The sequence below is a fragment of the Pelmatolapia mariae genome, linkage group LG12, assembly GCF_036321145.2.
Source record: "Pelmatolapia mariae isolate MD_Pm_ZW linkage group LG12, Pm_UMD_F_2, whole genome shotgun sequence".
Taxonomy (NCBI): Eukaryota; Metazoa; Chordata; class Actinopteri; order Cichliformes; family Cichlidae; genus Pelmatolapia; species Pelmatolapia mariae.
Window position 1 is genome coordinate 25,579,988 of NC_086237.1, and position 14,678 is coordinate 25,594,665.

The following is a 14,678-nucleotide window of genomic DNA, read 5'->3' on the forward strand; positions in this document are numbered from 1 at the left end:
GACAGCGAAGTGCAAGAGCGTAGGGCCATTTAGAGCTAAGAGGATAATAAGCGTCTAATCCGCACACTGGACACAGATGGAGAGCGTGTCTTTACGCAAAAGCAGGGGAGCCGCTCAAGCAACAGACACTCAATATGAATACCGTGTGTGTGCGTTTGTAATTGAGTGGCTGTGTGTACAACAAAATCCAAAGAGAATAAATTAACTGATTAATAATGTTAGCGAGTGAGACGGTTAGTTATCCATTAATGTGTGACTAAATTACCGAGAGAATACGTAACCATTCATTATGTTCTTCATAGGAGTCTCAGCCCGAAAGAAGTAAAATCTAATCAAGAGGAAGGGTCTCTGTATGATTTAAAGAGAGAGAGCGTTAAAGAGAGGTAGAGAGAGGTAGAGTGAGAGTGAGAGAGAATGAGTTAAACCCTCATGGTGGAGGCAGGCAAGAAGTGCTAAAAAAGAAATAAGTATAGCACACATAATACAAGGCACTTTTCGGTGTTGATAAAGTGCATTATCTACAGACTTGGTGAAAATGTAGTTTCATCCATTACATGTCCTACACATATTAGTGTCAGCGCAGCAGCAGTGGGCCTATTAACCCGAACTATCCACCTGGAGGAACACATTTTGTAACTTGATTCCATTTTGGTGTCCATTTTTGTTATATTAGTTAGGCTAGATAAAAATCTAACCCACAGCTAGGAACCACTCTGATTTGTTAGGCTATTTTCATTTTCACTGCTGCTCATCTACTTCAGCTTAATTTTCTCTGCCAGCCATATTCCACCTCCAGAAAAGGTATGAAAAATTCAATGATCCCTCAAGCCATGCGGGGTAATTTGAAAATAATTTTGTCTCATTTTGATCTAGTATTTTATTCCTGACACACACACACAAAATTAATCCTGTGGGAAACAGAAAATGCATATTTGGGGCATAAAATAAATTCCTACAGAGACATAGTTTTACCTGTAAACTACATTTAGTTGTGGTCAGAAGTATACATACAATCATCATAGGTATGATTGTCATGGTAATTTTATTTATTTATTTTTTTCGCTCTTAATGATTTCTTTGAACAGTTCTTCTACCAAGGTGGAATAATTGTACAACAAACATCTTTAATGACTTTAGAAAAACAAGAACTGGTGTGCAAGATTGAATTTATTTGGGATTTTCTCTGATCTGCACAGGGTCAAAGCATAATATCAGGTTAAAATATACAAGTGTTGCTGAAGGTTCTACAATGGCTTTTAACTAGACAAGGCCAAGACCTGTTAACTTCCCATTATCATGACTGACCACAACTGGTAATTTATCTTTGCCAGCATAAAAATGATTTGTTTTACTGGATTCATCAATACTCAAAATAATACTAAAGTCCAATGAATGGAGCCTCCTGGAGCCATTTCTAAACAACTGCAAATTCCAAGATCATCAGTTCAAAGAATTAAGTACAAATTATTTTGGATATGTCACCATGTTGGCAAGGTCTGGAAGAAGACCCAAACTGTCACCTGTTACGGTCACCCTCAAATAAGAAGAAATTAGTTAGGCTCAAGCCTCCCGTGAACTGGAAACTGCTGATACACTAGCATCACTATCTACAGTGAAGTCAGTTCTACGTCACCATGAACTGAAAGGGTGTTGACCAAGAAAGAAGCCCCTGAGCCAAATGACACCTTCAAGGTTTAATGAAATTTGCAGTTGTCCACATGGACAAGCCAGGTGCCTTCTGGAGAAAGGTTATATGTTCAGACAAGACAAAGATTGAGTTGTTTGGCCTCAGTGACAAAAGGGATGTTTGGAGTATTGAAGGAGAGGCTTTCAAACCTCAGAACATTATACCAGCTGTCAAGCACGTTGGTGGTAGCATCGTGATCTTTGGCTGTTTTGCTGCCATTGGTACAACGCTCCCAACACACATCAAAACTGGCTTTGGAAAGGATAAAGCAGGCGAACATTAAGCTTCATCCCAAAGCTCCAACCTCAACCCTGTTGAAAATTTGTGGACTATGCTTAAAAACTGGGTCCATGTCAAGAAAGCCAATCAATTTTGCATAAACTCTACTAATTCTGCCAAGAAGTGCCATCAAATGCCAGAATTATGTTACAAGCTTGCTGATGTGTAGCAAAGGTATTTGGCCAAGATGCAACTTAAGGTATATTTAACCAAATATTAGTGGGGGCGTATGCATATATATTTGAGCTTGCAGGTATACCGTATGTCAATTAGAGAAAATCCAACATAAATTGAAAGTTGTGTGCACCTAGTTCCTGTTTTTTAAAGTTATTAAAGATGTATGCCGTACAGTCATTCCACCCTGGAGAAACTACAGTTCAAATAAATCATTAAAAGCCCCAAATTACCCTGACATACCATGATGAGCATATATACATTTCTGACCTGATATAATTCCACACACAGTTCATCATTTTAAAAGGAGTCCCAGACACCTGGAATTGTAGAAGCAATATTACAGTAATAGCCAAGACTCATTAAGGGTTAGTAACCTGCAGACACAGGATTTTTTCATCTACATTGGTTGGCTGCTGACTGACTGTTGGGAGCAATCTGGGGTTCGGTGTATTGCCCAAGGGCAATTTAACATGAAAAGAAACCAAAACAAAAAATCTGAGAATATCAAGCCACAGCTGCCCACAGTTGTTTTAGTAGAAGTTCAAAAAGAGCAAGCAGACCCTACAACAAATCAGCAGTTCTTATTCACTCAGTCAGTATGGGAATATTGATTGTATGCTCCCAGCAACAAGGTAGAGTTCAGTTCAGACTTTGGTAGATGGAATTTTAACTGTTTGTCATCAAAAATGAAAATTACTGCACTGCACCCAAGTGTTAACTTTCTGACCGGTTTTATAACACAATGTACAACAGAAGTGAGGTCCCTGTGTATTAAATGTCATATAATTAAAAACTATACCACCTTGTAGTAATTTTGTTACTTCTAGGTTTATATTTGTGCTATTGCAACAATAGAAATGCACCTTTATATCTTTAGTTTTTATCTAATACTTCATATAACTATGTTTATTTGTCATGAAGGTTCAGTCTTCTTTGGGAAGGAGGATACCAGCCTTGCGCAGGTTTTAGGAAAGATGTTTTCCAAATATTTTTCAGCTGCCCCTTTCTGTAGGGGATATGCCACTCTACATTTATCTTCAAAATGCCAGAAACATGTTCCATTAGATTCAAGTCAGGTAGTATACTTGCTCAGCTTACAGTTTTGGGTGAAATCTGGGGTTCAGTGTATTGCCAAAGGGCCTTTTTTCAGTTTTGAGGTTTTTCCTCTTTTAAAATACTCATATATATATTTGGCAAAGTGCTTTGGGTCATTATCATGCTGTAATACACCTCTTCTGGTGAGCTTCTGGAGACTAATCTGGTCAGCTGGTATTTTGGTAAGGTCACAGGCACTCATGGTGCAATCTATAAATGCTATCTATTCAACACCACTACCACCTCTATACTATGACTACATTTGTTATGGCTGTATGGATTTGTGGCACACACACTGGAACCCATTTGAGATGAATAAGTGCTCTTATTTTCCCAAAATATATCTTTTTATATTTGTGTGTTCTTGCTCTTGCAAGCAAGTGTATCTGTAACTTGGATAATCTTCAGAAGTTGTCCAAAATCTCACATAAACTCTTGTGCTAAGTGTGAATCACTTGCCCGTCTGTGTTTTTACAGCTAGAGCACTGTCAGCGGTGTCATTTTGTGGCTATGGCTTTGATGGCTTGTTCTACACCTCCTGATTACTGCTGAGACAGTCTTTCTAATGACTTTCAGCTGGTCACCAATCTTCACTCAGCTTTTTCCATTTTTGTGAGGTCTCACGATCACATTTAACAGTTGCCCTGAAAATGGTTCTGTGTGGCGCCGTGATGTAAACGTGCAGGCAGACACAGCCTGTAGGTCTAGAACTGAGAAATTTTATAACCGTGTTCATGCAAAAGGGGACCTGTAAATGATAAATGGACTGTGACTTATATGAGACATATGCTTTTCTGCTCAAAGTGCTTTTAGACTAACAGCCACCCTCTCCCATTTATGCACACATTCATACAGTTCTTTATTGCCTTAAATCCTTTCTACCTATCATGCATGAACTCACACGGTATCTTTCCCACGGACACTTCAACATGCAGACATGTGGACAAAACAACAAGTTGACAACCTACTCTACTGCCTGAGCCACAGCCACTGATATCACAGGTGTGCTCAGTTTTAATTCAGTGATTGAATTTTTAATTAATTTGTTTGTGTTTTGATTGTGCATAAGAGAAAATACACCACTCTGCCAACTTAGAAATAATGCAGTTATGGAGAGGTGACACAGTTTTAAATCATTTGACATTTACGTCATATGTTACTTACTTCCATCCCACACTTTTTGTAACAAAGAGGGCTGTCAAAGATGGAAGAAATGACCTTTTTACATTTTGCATTTATGACAACGTCAAAGCGAGCTCACGCTGGACCAGGTATGCATGCAGACAAAATGAAATGATGACAAAGAGGCAAACTTTGCACCGATATACCACTGCAAAGCCAATGCCTCTCTGATATCTCACTTAAAGAGGACAGCTGACTAAGTCTTGACTGCAGTTAGCAATGGCAGTCCTTTTAAAGGAACGTCTTTGTAGGGTCTCAGTCATCCAGGTGATGGCAATCTAAGGAGCTTGGAGAGAAAAGCAACTGGACTTCCTCTCATCGAAGTCGTGGCTCTATAACACAATCAGAACAACATATACACTCTGAAGAATTAACAGGTCTTTATTCTGTGCATATTTCCCTTCATAATATGTAGTTTATCACTGATTATGCATCGAGTTTGAATCACAGGCCTCCAAATAATACATACTCTAATAATGCATAATCTAAGCTGTGTTAATTCCTTTTCTTTTAAGTTGTCCACATGTGTCTTCTAAAACAGTCTGGCCGTTCCTCTGTGACCTCTGACATCAACAAGGTTTTGCCCATAGAACTGTAGATTTTCTCTGTTTTGGGCAATTATTTGTAAACCCTATGGTTGTGTGGGAATATTATCAATGAAATCTTAATTCTCTGCACTATATTTCCATTGTGACATAGTAAAAAAAAAAAAAATAGTTTGATTTAGATGATACAAAAGCTTCTTTTCAATCCTAACCAGTGTCAGGGTTGGCAGTTGGGATATCTAGAGCTTGTAAACCGCAAAAAATAAGCTGAACTGCAATAAAGTCTAGTGTCTGCATAATGAGGCTCAAGGATCACAATTTAGTTCAGTCCTGAAAGAAGTGAAATTATAGGCAAAATCCAAAGGAGGTTTTGTGTTGTGACATTATAAATCAGTATAAAGGTTTCAAACTACTTGATAGTTACATTGTACATTGCCACTAAAGCCTAAAACGCTTATCACCAAGCTGGAGGAGGATAGTGAGGTTTCACTTTGTTTGGCTCAGTGAGGAACTCAATGGTTCCATCTCCTGGACAAATGCAAATACACAGGAAAACGCCAAGTTAGAGAGACAGAAATGAGAATAAAACGGCAGCAGCCACTAACAAAGCCATAGATTTTTCAGTACTGTCATCAATCAATTAATGTTTTGTTAATAACCTAATGAATATATTAACTAATCAACAAGGTTAGTTTTCTCTTTCTCACTAGGCTCACTCAGACTATGAGAGACAAGAGACGAGATAGCCTTAACATTAGCCTTGTTCCAAGAAATTATTTTTCGTACTCTTCATTTTAATCTGTAGAAGCAAATCAACCAGACTGATGGTTTAGAAAATTGTGGAGCTTAATGAGAAAAACAGTAGGCTGCCCTGAAGTCAAAAGACCGTGACGTGTTTTAGAGGAACTAATTGGTTCTTTCTCACCACACCATGAAGATCATTAAAATGTCAATACAAATTAATTTCAGTTTGGTTTTGAATAGAAACAAAGTTTTAAGTTTCCCAACACCTCTGGGGTGCTGTCATCATCCGCCTTCAAATATTTATATCAGTTACACTTGTTGAAGCATTGTTTTACTGCCATGTTTTATTACAAATGTGTAGAAAAACTAATCAGGCATATACTGTTTTTTTTTTCTTTTTTTGGTGAACTATATTATACTACTTGTATTTTTACAACAACAGAATATGATTTTTGTTTGTTTGTGTTTCAGAAAAGGAGATTGTTCACGAGTCTGCGAGACGTTTCAGGAAATCGTAAAACAAAAAAACAAATAAAAGAACAGATTACTCAACGTGTGGGTGTCACAAATATGCTGTAAAATTGCACATTGTGTACCATATTTAATGTGGATAGCAGTGATAAACAGTGTCCACTAGTGGCAGGATCAGAGTCCTGCATGCAAATGTGTAAGGAACCAGAACATCTGGGCTCATTGTTCCCCCGGTTCATATCTGTATTTGAAATTCCAACTTCCAAAATGTAGTCAGACGTTTGGGTTTTGCAGAGGCACCCAGCAAACAACAATTTCACAATAACTCACAGTCACAAAACTGGAGACAATTACAGAGTAAATGGTTTATTTGCTTAAGCATAATAACTGTTACTGACCTTACTTTAACATTTCTGAGCCAACTCCCTGCGGTTCAGCTCAGCAGACAGCATCCACATTCACAGCTCCCGTAGTCTGATCGCTCGCAGCCCGAGGCTGCAGCAGCACCGAACTACATATGGTGTAGATTACTCTCTAAACACTGCAATGGCTCACCAAGGGGGTGCTTCTTACAACCTATTCAATGATTTACACACCACACAAATGTACAAGTAAATGTAACATCACCAGCAGGGAAAGGTTTTTTGTTTGTTTGTATTTCGCATGGGGCAACAAGCTCTAATGTAGCACGTCCTTTGAAATATTAAAGTCCTCTATAATCTTCCTATAAGTGCAAGATAATTATGGGCTACATTCATTCACCGGCTATTTTGTGAAAAAATAAAGGTTTAATTCAGCAGACTGAATTAACTTTGACTTGGTTGTTGTGTCTGATGTTTGTTCATCAGTGTGCAGAAGTGTGTTCAGTGTGAAAATTAAAGTGTTTTTAGCTTTTCCTTCTCTGTGCCGACCAGAAATCTAAACTTTTAACAGAACTGCTGAGCTGGTTCTGAAGAACAAAAGTGTGTAGTTTAACTTGAAATATATTTGCATAATACTAGATCAATGAAATGTCTGATGTATGGTTTTATTGATTTATTTATTCATTTATTTATTTGTGGAAATGTCTAAAGTTGATCTCCAAAATAAAGAGAAAGAAAAGTGAAGTGGCCGTCTCTCATTTATTGAGTTTAAAGGATGCTCATGAATACCTTAGCAATAAGAAACTACACAACCTGGCCCGTCAGTGTATATCTATCTTACATATATAAAACATGAGTGTTAGCAACTATGTGAGTCTGAACTTTAACTTTAAATAGCACGTTAAACCCAGAGGTAATGTAAGCATGCTAACATTCTTACACAAGCAGAGCAAGATGCTGATATTTAGCATGTAAGACGTCATCTTAGTGTGCTAGCATGTTAACATTAACTACAAACACAAAATGCTGATGCTGGAGATGTTAGGAAAAAATAGTTTTGAGCTTGATGAAATATGGGGCTCACCAACAGCACAAGCCAATATTATCTTGTCCTCATGGGTATGTTTACCAAAATTCATTAAATAGCTAATGAAATATTTCACTGTGACTGAAAGTCTGCAGTCTCTCAGTCACAGTGTGTCAGATACAGCTGTTCTGTCAGATGCCTGTTGGTGTCACAATGACACACACAGGGTGTCCTTTGGTTCTGATGCCACTGGCTGCACCTAGAGTGACAGCAGAGCTCCTTGAAATATCTAAAAAGTCAGTGTTAGGAGATCTTAGAGGATTTGTTTTTTACGCATTGCTTGTTTAGGTCTAGGCACTAAAAACTATTTGGTTATATTTACACATAACCAAATAGTATCTTGTATTTGTTACAAGATAAAGAAAAGTTTTTTGCTATAGCAGAGTTCTGTAAGTGGGAGACTAAACTACTTGTAAATGCATAAAAACGGATTGAAGGACAACCTCCTGTCCACCTCCTGTCAGTCTTAGAGATAATAATTCTCTCATTAAATAATGATTCTGCACCAGCATGTATCCTAAATCAGTAAAGTAAATTGCCTAAAAAAGAAAGTAGAGTTAGGGATCTCAGTTTCAACTTACTCACTCAATTCCTGAGAAAATGACCCAAAATTAAGAAAATAACCTGAAATTTTAAGACAACGTGAAATTTTGACTTATGCATGGCCTATTTTCTTCTTTTGAGACCGAAACAAGCTTACATATATCAGTCTACATTTGGAGATACTTGGACAAGGCATTCGACCGTGTCCCTCTGGGTGTCCTGTCAGAGGAGCTTTAGGAGTATGGGGTGTCTGGCCTGTTGCTACGGGCCATACAATCCTCATACAACCTTTGCAAGAGCTTAGTCCACAGGGCAATAAGTCATTTCCGATAGGCGTTGGACTCCGCCAGGGCTGCCTTTTGTCACCAATCTCTTCATAATTTTTATGGAGGTAATATCGTAGCCAATTGGCAGAAGGCTTTCACTTGGGTGGTCTCAGAATCCCATCTCTGGCTTCATCTGGTGACAGCCTCCTCCTCGCACTGGAGCAGTTGTAAAGCAGCGGGAATGACAATCAGCACCTCCAAGTCTGAGGCCGTGGTGCTCAACTGGAAAAGGTGGAGTGCCCACTCCGTATCAGTGACAAGTTCCTGCCCCAAGTGGAGAAGTTTAAATATCTTGGGGTCTTGTTCACAAGTGATGGGAGATCAACAGACAGATTGGTGCAGTAGCTGCAGTGAAGTGGACGCTATAGCGGTTCATCGTGGTGAAGAGAGAGCTGAGTGTAAAAGTGAAGCTCTCAATTTACCGGTCAGTCAACGTCCCCACTTTCAGCGATGGTCAGGAACTTTGGGCAGAAGAGATTGCGGATACAAGCAGTGAAAATGAGCTTTTCCCGAAGTTTGGCTGCTCTCTCCCTTAGAGATAGGGTGAGGAGTTCAGCCATCTGGGGCTCAGAGTTGAGCCGCTGCTCGTCCACATCAAAATCAGCCAGGTGAGGTGGTTCAGGCATCTGACTAGGATGCCTCCTTGGTGAGGTGTTCAGGGTATGTCCCACTCGGAGGAGGCCCTAGGAGGAGTATATCTCTCAGCTAACGTCTTGGTGTTCTACCGGAAAGGCTGGAGGAGGTGTCTGGGGAGAGGGAGGTCTGGGCTTCTTTGCTTACGCTGCTGCCCCTGTGACCCAGCCCTGGTTAAGCGGAAGAGGATGGATGGATGGATGGATGGATGGATGGATGGATGGATGGATGGATGGATTCTTGTTTCTGCAACAGTCTGTACAGTAAGTACTGCTATGGATATTTACTACGCATAACTTACTCTTTCCATGATGGAACTCCATAAGTCTGTCATAGCAAAAGTGGGATCATAATAATTTTTTTGATATGTCCTGTCCAACTTTGTATTAAACGATATTAAATGTAATGATTATTCTGACTATGTATTTCATTAAATGAGATGTAAGTCAATATTATTTTCAATTCAATTTCATTTATATAGCAAACAATCACAACAACTGTCAGCTCAGAGTGGAAGAAGAGGAAAGAGGAAAACCCCACAATCAGATGACTCCTATGAGCAAGCACTTGTTGACAGTGGGAAAGAAAAACTCCCTTTAAACAGGAAGAAACAGGAAGAAACCTCCAGCAGATGCAGCTATCTAGTCTAATTGTATGGGGATGAGGGGAGAGAGACAGGATAAAAGACCTATTGTGTTAGAAAGTCACCTGATCCAGCCCTAACTATATGCTTTATCTGTGTTTTAAGTCTAATCTTAAAAGCAGAGAAGGTGTCCATCTCCCAATTCCAAACTGGGAGCTGGTTCCACAGAAGAGGGGCCTGAAAGGCTCTACCTCCTATTCTACTTTGAAATATCCAAGGAACCACAAGCAAGCTGCAGGCTCTCTTAGGGCGATATGATAGTATGAGGTCTTTAAGATAAGATCTGTATATGAAGAGAAGGATTTTAAATTAAATTCTGGATTCAACAGGGAACCTATGAAGAGAAACTGATATAGGAGACATGAATTAGTTCAACTAATACAACTAAACTAAGATGAAAACCATGGTCATTAAGATGGCAACACATGCCTTTATCCAGTATATTACCCAGTCTTTTATTAAAATTTTAAATCTAAGTCCAGTAATATAATATCTTCTTACTTAAAAACTGAGTTTTGCTATCACAAGCCATTTTGGGGCCTCAGTTTCACCTTGGCCAGCAATGACGGATGGAATAACACGGCACAATTAGCTTATTGCATGTGAGTCGAACTAAACTCTCAAAATGGCTGACAGATTAGAGTACAGAGCAGCTCCCAAGCAGCCCCCATGCCTTTCAAGAAGGGAAATGAACATCTGTTTGATGTATTTGTTGCTTGGCACGAGCGTAATTGCTTGAGGACAGGGTATTTAAGTGAGCAAGTCAGTGGAAAGGGAAGCCTCTTCTGAGTAATTAGTAGGCTAACTTCTAAAAACACGAGTGGAAGAAGACTGTTATTGTGCATGACTTTACAGTTACTGCATACTCAGATGCTCAAATCGCTTTTGCATGTTCACTGTAGTCAAGTGATTACAATACAATGTGGCTGTCGCAGGCATACACTGACACAGACATGATTCATCATGAAACACTACAGTTCAAGGGTGCACGGATCCGTACGCATGTTTACACATCTGCATATACTGCACAAATGCTTTCGGATAAGTGTATTTCACATCAGCCTTGTTCATGGGCTGCTGTAAAATATAAGGCCTACCTGGGATGGAGGAAATGGAAAGATGGTTTTTTTTGGAAAAGCCTTGTGTGTACCAAACCACAGGATTACAATTTATCTGCAATGATTATTTTACAAAAACTGAGAAACTGAACAATATGGCTGCAGTTTATATTCTAATCAGCATGTTCTTATGCATAATAGTGAAGATACAAAGCAGATTTGCTTTAAAATGTAAGCCCTGACAATAAAACACACACCCTCTAAGGTACTACTTGAGCCAAAGGATTGCTTTTTGAATCCAACTAAAGCATTTATTGACCCCATTATAATTTTCATATGACTTTTTTTTCAATCTGTTTACGTTTATTCATATATCCTTAATAAAGCGCTTTTAAGCATCACAGCTGTCTGAGTGCTTCACTGAGTGTTTCACGTCACATACAGGCGCATATAAAGCCCTCAGATCAAGTGACTGGATATCATTCTGATTTTCATCAACTCCCTGTTCCTTATGCATTTAATAATAATGTTCAAAAGGATAAGCTAACAAACTAACAGATATGAAAAACGACTTTCTCTTATCCGCATTTTCACTGAAGTGTGGAGGAGGCAACCTGACCCACTTACTCCACTCACTTAGCTTATCCACATGTCTGTATTAATTATAAACAAAATTACTCATCATACATGTTCAACAATTGGTTTTTAACTGTTCTTTTGGACTACTGGACCATTACTTCTTAATACCTGCCTTAAATAAACCAACAAAGGAAAATAATGTGATTAAAAATGACATTTTCTAGCTCTTAATGTGGGAGAGAAAAGGGTTTTCACAAGAAATTACTGGCGCAGTTATGCTTGGCCTAAGGGTTGTCACATCAACTTCTAGAAGTTAAATGGCACTGAAGTACATTAAGTGGAGAACTGTGGGATTTGAAGCACATGGTCTTCATCAGGAGCGACACAATCTATTCGATCTGTTTTGACTGGCTGATTGGAAAAATGTTTTCCGTCCAATATCAACCCAAGTCGAAAAGCAGGATGGGGATTCTGGTTCGGAAAGAGTGGAACTTCTCCCTCCCATCTGAGGCACATTTCTGGATTTCCTTGGTGATATAACTCTTTAACTCTCACCAACTCCACACTTCAGCTTCTGTCTTGTCTGTGGCCTCCATCCTTCTGCATAGTTCCCATGCATGGGGTGGAGACAGGAAGAAGCAGAGGATGGACCGTCGCACGTCACCAGCACTCCCCAGCTCTCTCGCTTTTCCTCGCAGCTCAGTCAGGATTGATGGTGAGAGAGATGGCCTGAAGTCAGCAACAGGAACTGTGTTGAATGAAAACAGTGAAGGACTGAGCAAAAAAGGTTTTCATCGTTAAAGTGTTGTTGGACCCGTTTTGGAGTCAACTTCAGAGAGGAGCCGCTGATTTGCGTTTGCGCGTCTGTGCCCTGAATGTTGCGCCACATTGCGTTTCGCTGTCCAGCTGGCATGTGAGTGATTGCGTGCAGTTTGCAGTGCGCACGGTCGATCACCACCATTTGGACTGGCAGGAGCTCTGATGAGTCTAACTATTACACGTCCGTGGAGCGCTTTTGCGAGATGATACCTGTTGATTTTGCATCGCGCCATGTCCTGCTGTCGGACTGAAGTGGACAATGAAGTTATGGGATAGTCTAACCACTTGTTTGATACTGCTAAGTGCCGTTTACGCCAGCCCGCTCCTCCAGAGCCCGCAGCAGCCCATGTCCACCAAGAGGAGAGGGCGCGTCGCCGAGAGTCCCCCCGAGCTCCCGCCCGTTCAGATCGGCCTGTCTGTTTCTTCCACGAGCATGAGCCGCGCGGATACCGCGAACAGGGACGAAACGCTGCCTGGAGGAGACAAATGTGAGGGTAGCGAAAGTGCGCAAACCCGATAAGTCATTTGCAATGAGATTTGTGTGAATTGCTTAAAGATGTGATGGTGATGTGTCCACCAGAAAGAGAAAAAAATCAAAAATTGGCAAACCTAACAACAAATAGAAAACATGTGTTTTCAATTTCCCACGTGTGGGACTAATAAAGGTTATCTTATCTTATCTTATCTTAAGTGGTCACCAGTTAAGTTGCTTATACTTAAAATTTCTTTTATTTTATGCTGAACGAATTACATATTTGATTCAGATTGATCATTGTCTTAAAACCTTTGCAGTTACACGTCTCATCATACTCAGTTTACTGGCAGATGAATGCCTCTCTTTTTCCCCCTCAGAAGAATAACTTCAAGTGGTAATAATTAGGAATTCATTTTCCATCTAGTAACTTGTGCCACGAGGCTACATTGTAGCTGTGTTGTCTTCATTGTTTAATCCCACTTAAACATAAAAGCGTTTGGTGACAATGGGACTCATTCGTAAGACACATAAATCCAATCCATCAGTATTTCCTCCACAGAAGAGACCTCTGTATCATTTAAAGATGTGCATGTGTAGTTTAGTGACACAGCACTGCATGTGTTCAATAGCCAGTGGGGTGTGTAGAAGTGAAACAGTGTGTTCTGTCCAGCCTTATGCATGTCTCTTAATTGGTTTCAGACACCACTGAGGAGCCCCTCCCAAATGAGTTTGAAGATGTGGTGAACTTCATCAAAGTAACCATCAGTAGAATGCGTCGCTCCTCCTCGCTCACTGTGTCCTCATCTACCTCCACCACCGCCGTCCCCATCTCTTCCCCCTCCAAAGATAACTTTGACAGCAGGACCCGACATAGAAGGGGAAAGAGGAAAAGGACAAGCCAGCGAAACAGTAACAGAAGAGAAGGAGGATCTAGAGGTGCTGGCGCAGGTGGGAAGATTAGAGGCGGTGGTAGAGGACAGGGCTGCGTGCTAAAACAGATCCACCTCAACGTGTCTGACCTCGGTCTGGGCTACCGCTCCAGTGAGGAAATGATATTCAGGTACTGCTCAGGACCGTGCAGAAAGTCAGAGACAAACTACGACAAAATCCTTTACAACCTCATTCACAACAGGAGGCTTCCCGCCAAAGACGTGCCCCCTCAGGCTTGCTGTCGGCCAATAGCGTTCGACGACGATCTCTCGTTTCTGGACGACAGCCTGGTTTACCACACCGTGAGGAAGCACTCCGCCAGAAAATGTGGCTGCGTGTAGGGAGTGCACCTTGTTGTCAGGCTTTGTGTAATTTTAACTTTTTATACTCCCACTCTATAGTGGTATAATGTTAAGTGTTTTTTCTTTTGTTTTGATTTCACTCACGGAAGCTTTTTGGCATGTGGTGATTTATGACTTGGATTTAGCAGTATAGGAGTAAATAAACAGGAAGTGGCATTACACAAGTTTTCACCCCAGAGAAATTACTTTTAAGAGTTACCTCGGCACGGTTACAGCTTCTATGACTTCCTTTACAGCCTACAGCTTGGCTATGTGGGATTTGATATTCCCATCTATACTCAGTCACAGTCACACACAGTGGATCATTCAGCCAACTCACTCTGTCTACTGTACAGCACATAAGTTACACAAAACGTCACAAATATGAGATCTATTTATGAAATCTTGAATATATTAAGTTATTGATATTTATTTGTTTTTTTTAATGAATAAATGTTATTTATTACTGTGATCAGATCTATGGGAGTGTGCCAAAGATTTAAATCAAATATAATTTATTTTGATATAAAAGCAGTACACTGCAATACCATCTTTTACGCATCAGTATCTAATCTTAAAGGTACCCTGTTGAGTTGTCTTGACAATGTTAGGAGTGCATCCAGGGTTTCTCACCACAACACAGTGTGGGTGTCTTTGAGGTCTCGCAAATGAGCCAGCACACATTTCAAGTCTAACATTGTT

At 40.1% G+C, this 14,678-nt stretch overlaps 1 protein-coding gene across 1 annotated transcript; it reads left to right on the plus strand.

Annotated features, from left to right (window-relative positions):
* Nucleotides 1–12,185: 12,185 nt before the first annotated feature.
* On the plus strand, nucleotides 12,186–14,076 carry gdnfb (glial cell derived neurotrophic factor b). Its single transcript, XM_063490412.1, has 2 exons — nucleotides 12,186–12,718; nucleotides 13,405–14,076. Exons 1-2 carry the CDS (start codon nucleotides 12,490–12,492, stop codon nucleotides 13,974–13,976), a joined length of 801 nt encoding a protein of 266 aa, XP_063346482.1. The 5' UTR covers nucleotides 12,186–12,489; the 3' UTR covers nucleotides 13,977–14,076.
* The last annotated feature ends 602 nt before the right edge of the window (nucleotides 14,077–14,678 follow it).